Source organism: Primulina eburnea, chromosome 2 (genome assembly GCF_022965805.1).
Source record: "Primulina eburnea isolate SZY01 chromosome 2, ASM2296580v1, whole genome shotgun sequence".
Lineage (NCBI taxonomy): Eukaryota > Viridiplantae > Streptophyta > Magnoliopsida > Lamiales > Gesneriaceae > Primulina > Primulina eburnea.
This window is the reverse complement of record NC_133102.1, coordinates 3,188,176-3,196,323: the sequence shown is the minus strand read 5'-3', so window position 1 is coordinate 3,196,323 and position 8,148 is coordinate 3,188,176. Positions and strand designations below refer to the sequence as shown.

At 33.9% G+C, this 8,148-nt stretch overlaps 2 protein-coding genes across 2 annotated transcripts; one reads left to right on the top strand and one right to left on the bottom strand.

Moving 5' to 3' along the window:
- The first annotated feature begins 700 nt into the window (after nucleotides 1-700).
- Nucleotides 701-2,317, top strand: LOC140824485 (pectinesterase-like). Its single transcript, XM_073186068.1, has 3 exons — nucleotides 701-813; nucleotides 904-1,464; nucleotides 1,584-2,317. Exons 2-3 carry the CDS (start codon nucleotides 1,101-1,103, stop codon nucleotides 2,264-2,266), a joined length of 1,047 nt encoding a protein of 348 aa, XP_073042169.1. The 5' UTR covers nucleotides 701-813; nucleotides 904-1,100; the 3' UTR covers nucleotides 2,267-2,317.
- Nucleotides 2,318-3,087: 770 nt separating this feature from the next.
- Nucleotides 3,088-3,627, bottom strand: LOC140823995 (cell wall / vacuolar inhibitor of fructosidase 2-like). Its single transcript, XM_073185599.1, has one exon. The coding sequence runs from the start codon at nucleotides 3,625-3,627 to the stop codon at nucleotides 3,088-3,090; it is 540 nt and encodes a 179-aa protein (XP_073041700.1).
- Nucleotides 3,628-8,148: the final 4,521 nt, after the last annotated feature.

Below are 8,148 nucleotides of genomic sequence, written 5' to 3'. Positions count from 1 at the left end.
CAACAAAAAAGCTCTTTGATTCTAAATTAATTAGACATTAACATAGAATTAATATCATATATTTTGTTCTCACTTACGATGCAAGTTTTGAGCTAAAATACCGATTTAAGACATTTCTTTCATTAATAAATATATATTATCATGTGATCGGACTACTATTTAGGTTTGGTATATAGTTTAAATACATTAACCCGTTCCAATACTTCAAACATTTACTTTTTTAGTCGAAATATTATTTATTTGAATAGCCCATTTTTCCATTCATAATATGAGCTAATCAAAGCAAACTATATATTATATTACACGCTATGGCCTTTCAAACATTACCCTAGTAAATCCAAAATTCCCTAGCATGCAGCCCTAAAAAATATAGCTTAATTTAGTAATTATCCCAAAAAAAATATTTATGAATTTAGTAATTATAACAAACTTACATTTTTATATAAATGTTATAAAATTCGAACAAAAAATTGCATAATGAAGTAAATATATATTTCAATTATTTTAAAGAATATGGACACATAAGGCTATTTTTAAAAATAGTATTTTCAGTTTGATTAGAATAATTAATTGCTAAAAAAAAAAACAAACAAGTCAAACCTTCGTCCTCAACAAACTTGTAGAATTAAAGCATGCATAATTTAAATATATATTAATCTTCTACTTGTATAAGATGCTTATGATGTCTTCGGTGATTTTACAAAGAGCAGCAAAATGGTTGCATTATAGCCGTCATATATAGGCGACTTGATTTTAAGTTCAGCGAAAGAGTTCTCACAGCCTTCTTCTCCTACATAGGCATCATTCACCGAGGTTAATGCCTCCCTGAAAGAATTCGATTGCAAATATTCTATCGCATACTTAATATTATCTGTGCTGATCAGATTGTACTCTACATAATAGCCGTTGTTGAGACACTCCAACATGCGGGGATTCGATGTCTTCTTTAGTACCAGTTGACGGATCACTCCTAGTATTCCGTCTACTTTGCTTAGTATTACATCCATCATCATACGTGCTAGCCCTTACGTCTGTGTTGATTCTAAATTAATTAGACATTAACATAGAATTTATATCATATATTTTTGTTCTCACTAACGATGCAAGTTTTGTGCAGGAAAAACAGTAAAAGAAGCATGGAGAAACAATTAATTGTGAGTTACGTTTGTATTGTGTTATCTCTCCTCTCGGCATTACGAGGTGTATACCCACAAAGGACTTTCATAGTTGCCAAGGATGGTAGTGGAAACTTCACCACTATCTCCCAAGCAATTTCAGCAGCACCAAATTACAGTTCAAAGATAACTTACATCGAGATAAGAGCAGGAATTTATCACGAAAACGTTTTTATTCCGAAGGAGAAGATCAACCTGTATTTAGTGGGAGATGGGATAGACAAGACTAGAATATCCGGGGATAGAAGCACAAACATGGGCTTCCCAACTTACGAGACGGCCACAGTTGGTAAGTACATGACAACAAGACTTCCGTAATTTTGCTTGACTAGTGTGTGGTGTATGTGTTAAATGTAGGAGAGACCTTCTCAATTGAATTATTCAGATTATTATGTTATTTATTTTCAGGAGTCGTTGCTAACGGTTTTGTGGCCAAAGAAGTTACATTTGAGAACACTGCTGGTGTAAACATGAACCAGTCAGTGGCTGTGAGAATCGAAGGTCTATATTCTGCTTTCTACAGATGTCGATTCCTAGGATATCAGGATACGCTGTATGTCGGGCATGGCATCCAATTTTTCAGGGAGTGCGATATTTATGGAACTGTAGATTTTATATTTGGTGAGTCACGAGCGCTCTTTCAAAATTGCAATGTCTATGCTCGCAGACCTCGACAAGGGCAGTCGAATACCATCACGGCGCAAGGAAGAGAATCAGAAAATCCTTTTTCAGGCATCGTGATGCAAAACTGCACTATTGCAGCTGCGCCGGATCTGCTGCCGAGGTTCCATGTGAGGAGCTATTTAGGCCGGCCCTGGCATAACTACTCAACAACAGTGATTATGCAGAGTTTCTTGGATAAACTGATTGATCCAAGAGGCTGGTTGGAGTGGGCAGGGCCAGGACACGGAGTAGACAAAGTATACTATGCCGAATATGATAACCGGGGGCCAGGGGCAAATACTAGCAGTAGAGTAAAATGGGCGCACACGATCAAATATAGAGAAGCCAACAAATTCACAGCAAGGAACTTCATACAAGGACAAAAGTGGATTGGTTTAACTAAAATACCTTATTACCTAGATTTGTGAGAATTCTCTGTAACATGATTTCTTCCAGTTATGTTATGATTATATTTTGATTTGTTTTTATTTGGCACTCCATTTTGTCTTTGTGTTTGTTTTTCTATTTCATAGCTAAAATACCGATTTAAGAAATTTCTTTCATTGAAATATATATATATATATATATATATATATATATATATATATATATATATATATATATATATATATATATATATATATATATAATATTATCATGTGATCAGGCTACTATTTAGGTTTGGTATATAGTTTAAAATACATTACCCCGGTCCAATACTTCAAACAATTACTTTTTTACTCAAAATATTATTTATTTGAATAGCCCATTTTTCCATTATTCATAATAATATGATATGAGCTAATCAAAGCAAACTATTATATTACACACTTTGGCCTTTCAAACATTACCCTAGTAAATCCAAAATTCCCTAGCAAAAAATTGATGAATGTATTAAACACAAATGCAGCCCTAAAAAATATAGCTTAGTTTAGTAATTATCCCACAAAAAATATTTATGAATTTAGTAATTATAACAAACTTACATTTTTAATTATAAGACTGTTATAAAATTCGAACAAAAAATTGCATAATGAAGTAAATATATTTCAATTATTTTAAAAAATATGGGATTTTTAACACATAAGGCTATTTTAAAAAACATCTTTAAAGCATGAATACTTTAAATATTGAGTTTGATTAGAATAATTAATTGCTAAAAAAAACAAAAAAACAAATTAAGTCAAACCTTCGTCCTCAACAATCTTGTAGAATTAAAGCATGAATACTTTAAATATATTGTAATCTTCTACTTATATAAGATGGTTATGATGTCTTCGGTTACTTTACAAAGAGCAGCAAAATGGTTGTTTATAGCCGTCATAGGCGACTTGATTTTAACATCAGCGAAAGAGTTTTCACAGACATCTTCTCCTACATAGGCATCATCCACCGAAGTTAATGCCTCCCTGAAAGAATTCGATTGCAAATATTCTATCGCATACTTAATATTATCTGGGCTGAGATCATACTCTATATAACAGACGTTGTTGAGACACTCCAACATGCGGGGATCCGATGTCTTCTTTACCAGTTGACGGATCACTCCTAGTATTCCGTCTACTTTGCTTAGTATTACATCCATCATGATACGCGCTAGCCCTTTTACGTCTGTGTTGAAGCTGCGAGGATTCGATTTCAAAGAAGAGACGCACAAATTATAGTCAAACGTTTTCTTACACACGCTTTCTATCAAGGACATGTTGTTGGCGCTCCTTGCATTGCTTTGGCTAAAAAAGAAAACGGACACCAAAAAAATAACAATTGCAAACACAGCTTGTTTCGCCATATGCATCTGTTTCATGAAGAGTACTACAGCAATTGGACTCTATACGTATTTCTGAATTATAATTATAAATACATATAATAACGACTAAAATATTTACAAACCATATCAATAAAAAAAAGAAGGAAATATTTAAAAGAGGACAGATTTTATTGTACTTCCAAGAAAAACAGATTTGTTTCCATTATCATTCATAATAAATAGAGAAAGATACTCTAACGACATCACAGATATGTTTCTTAATGAAAAATATATATTTTTCAAAACGTGATTGCTATATTGAAAAACTATTTAAAAGTGTGTGTGCGTGTGTGTATATATATATAGGCAAAAACTTGTGTGAGACGGTCTCACAGGTCGTATTTTGTGAGACGAATCTCTTATTTGGGGTTTAGGATATTTTCGGAATCTTGAATAGTATTTGTCGTTGTCATGCTTGCATCATTTGGATGTCATTTTTCATTTTTTAATACAAATATTACAATCAAAATACAAAAATTAAAATTTACAATTCATATTTAAATTCCACTATTTCCAAAAATAGGTCCATCATCATCATCATCCAAATGGATAGAGGGCTCTGGAGATTCTGATCTGTTTGATAAGGCTGGTCTAAATTTCATCAATATCGCCTGCATTCCTTTAGAAGTTTTCTTCACAATATCGAACTAATATTGTGATGACAACTTGTAACATCATATCTTTGGATTCGTGGAAATGTTGAATCCTTGAACAAGTTCTGCTGAGACCACCCAACCTCAGCATGTATGCTCTCATCCCTGAAAGCCTCAAGTCCTTTGTTCAAGAAGTTACGAGTTCCAGACTTGTTTCTGTCTCCTCTACGGTTAGTATTGATGGCTATAATGACTTTCGAAACATTATATTGATGTCATTCATGGCCTCTTTTGTGTTAATTGTGGATTCCACAAGACCATGATGCCGTGAATTTTTTGCATCAGATTTCCCAACTATGGCAGTATCTACAAACTTATCCACAACTTTATCCGCACTAAAACATTTTTCACTTCCACCTCGTCTTACTACTTTCATGGGAATTTCATCTGTAGATGTTTGTGGTAGGTCTATCTTACTCCCAATATTTACCAACTTAGATTGCATTTCAGGCAAATATTCTTGAGGCCATGTTTGTTCAGGCTTGCCAATATCAATTTTTAGTAAATTCTCAGGACAAGGTCTAACCTTGTCGTGAGTCTAAAAATTTCTCATAGCACATAGTGATTAGCCATCAACTTTTCGTTCCTGCTGCTTCAGTATGTCTGCCAATTGTTAAATATTGAAGAAATCTTAGCAATGTAGAAGAATTATTAACATATAAAGATCAACAAAAACCTGAATTCTCTTATTTTTGTGTCTTTCCATGCGATGAAGATATAGTTCATATGGAAACAACATCACTCCTTTGAAATCAGAAATGAGGTGTCCCTAAAAGAGGAAAGTAGATTAAACTCACTCAGAGCAAGTGACTCTAAATAAATCATATTGATCAATTAGGTATACTATTCTAAACTCTGGATAATAGAGTAAGTTCTCTTTAGTTTAAATTTTAATAAAGAAACTCTCCTATCATAAGTTCACAGGACGTGACTCAAATAACACATTTTGGCATCTTTAAGAAATCACTACCACAAGTTAGATTCGACCAACGTTTTGAGTGCTTATTTACTCGTCCAGAGGGTCAATCGAGCAAGAACATGAGGGAAAATCAACTCAAATAAAATATATATGTTAAATGTGTGTAATTTTCGAAAATGTTTTTTCTTAGTGGACATTACGAGGCCCATAGAGAGAGCCCAACAAATTCCACCTAACGGACTAATATTGTGATGAAAACTTGTATCATCAGATCTTTGGATTCATGGAAATGTTGAATCCTTGGACAAGTTCTACTGAGACCACCCAACCTTAGCATGTATGCTCTCATCCGTGAAAGCCTCAAGTCCTTTGTTCAAGAAGTTACCAGTTCTAGACTTGTTTCTGTCTCCTCTACGGTTAGTATTGATGGCTATAATGGCTTTCGAAACATGATATTGATGTCATTCATGGCCTCTTTTGTGTTAATTGTTGATTCCAAAAGACCATGATGCCGTGAATTTTATACACCAGATTTCCCAACTATTGCAGTATCTACAAACTTATCCACAACTATATCCTCGTTAAAACATTTTTAACTTCCACATCGTCTTACTTCTTTCATGGGAATTTCATCTGTAGATGTTTGTGGTAGGTCCATCTTTCTCACAATATTTACCAACTTAGATTGCATCTCAGTCAAATATTCTTGAGGCCATGTTTGTTCAGGCTAAAATTCTCAGGGCAAGGTCTAACCTTGTCGTGACTCTAAAAATTTCTCATAGCACATAGTGATTAGCCATCAAATTTTCGTTCATGTTGCTTCAGTATGTCTGTCAATTGTTAAATAGTGAAGAAATCTTAGCAACGTAGAAGAATTATTAACATATAAAGATCAACAAAAACATGAATTCTCTTATTTTCGTGTCTTTCCATGCGATGAAGATATAGTTCATATGGAAGCAACATCACTCCTTTGAAATCAGAACTGAGGTGTCCCTAAAAGAGGAGAGTAGATTAATCCACTCAGAGCAAGTGATTATAAATACATCATATTGATCAATTAGGTATATTATTCTAAACTCTGGATAATAGAGTAAGTTCTCTTTAGTTTAAATTTTAATAAAGAAACTCTCCTATCATAAATTCACAGGACGTGACTCAAATAACACATTTTGGCATCCCTAAGAAATCAGTACCACAAGTTAGATTTGACCAACATTTTGAGTGTTTATTTACTCATCCAAAGGGTCAACCGAGCAAGAATATGAGGGAAAATCAACTCAAATAAAATATATCAGTTAAATGTGTTTAATTTTCGAAAATAATTTTTTCTTAGTGGACCTTACTAGGCCCATAGAGGGAGCCCAAAAAATTCCTCCTAACGGACTAATATTGTGATGACAACTTGTACCATCAGATATTTGGATTCGTGGAAACGTTGAATCCTTGGACAAGTTCTGCTGAGACCACCCAACCTCAGCATGTATGCTCTCATCCGTGAAAGCCTCAAGTCCTTTGTTCAAGAAGTTACCAGTTCTGGACTTGTTTCTGTCTCCTCTACGGTTAGTATTGATGGCTATAATGGCTTTCGAAACATGATATTGATGTCATTCATGGCCTCTTTTGTGCTAATTGTGTATTCAATAACCATGATGTCGTGAATTTTCTGCATCAGATTTCCCAACGATGGCAGTATCTACAAACTTATCCACAACTGTATCCTTACTAAAACATTTTTCACTTCCACATCGTGTTACTTATTTCATTGGAATTTCATATGTAGATGTTTGTGGTAGGTCCATATTACTCCCAATATTTACCAACTTAGATTGCATCTCAAGCAAATATTCTTGAGGCCATGTTTGTTCAGGCTTGCCAATATCAGTTTTTAGTAAATTCTCATGGCAAGGTCTAACCTTGTCGTGAGTCTAAAAATTTCTCATAGAACATAGTTGAAAGGAATTTTATTCCTTGATATACTTTCCATGTTTATCGTTAATATTTTGCCTTTCTAGACATGTGAATAATATTGAATATTTTATATGATATTATAATATTTTTATGATATGATATCACAATATCTTTAAGATATTATCGTTATGTTTAAAGAGTTTGTTTCCTAATGAAATTGCTTTTTTGTCTAGGTTAAATAGGACTACAAGAAGAAAAAAGGCGGTGACGACGAGAAGAGAGACGAATGAGTTCGAGGAGTTTGGAGATCGAAGCTATCTCGTACTATTGTTCAAGTGTTGACGAGAAGTGCTTACATCCGATGACGACAACACCTAATCATTGTGTTGATTAGTGTGTTGAATTTTTGAAGACTTTTTACTTCTCGGTTGATTGATGCATCCCTTGTATATTGGTTATACGGTTTGTTAGAGGTTTAGGATGCAATTTGTTACTCGCCTTAATAAGGGAGTTGTTTTATTCTTTCACTAGTATTGGTTTTTGTAAACTTACAAGTTTTCTAGTGAATTATTTTGCCCTGAGGCACCGCTCAAGTATTTTATACTTGTGCATAATTCATATCTCGTTTTTCACTTTATTATAATTCACGTTGTGTGTTAATTTGTCAAAACGTAACTTCCGCTGCATGTTGTCGTGAGTGTTGCAACACCTACGCACAACACCTATATTCTGTAACACACAACACTCACCCTCAACTCACACATACACTGTGGAAACAGAACTTTCAATTGGTATCAGAGCCTCCACTTGATGCTACTAAGTGAGATCCTGTTTTGTTTTGTTTTCAGAGTGAAAAAGGAATTATGGAAGGATCAACAAATACTGTTTTTAGGCCTCCCGTGTTGGATGGATCAAACTATGCATTGTGGAAAGTAAAGATGAGGGTTTTTATTAAATCCATTGATGAAAGAGCTTGGCAACGTGTACTTGATGGTTGGAATCCACCAAAACTCAAGGATG

What these genes read in the sequence shown, in the direction of transcription:
- LOC140824485 (XM_073186068.1), top strand. Translation starts at nt 1,101, where the DNA reads ATGCAAGTTTTGTGCAGGAAAAACAGTAAAAGAAGCATGGAGAAACAA. An exon ending in TTACGAGACGGCCACAGTTG is followed by an intron (nt 1,465 to 1,583) that starts GTAAGTACATGA and finishes ATTTATTTTCAG; the next exon opens with GAGTCGTTGCTAACGGTTTT.
- LOC140823995 (XM_073185599.1), bottom strand. Translation starts at nt 3,627, where the DNA reads ATGGCGAAACAAGCTGTGTTTGCAATTGTTATTTTTTTGGTGTCCGTT.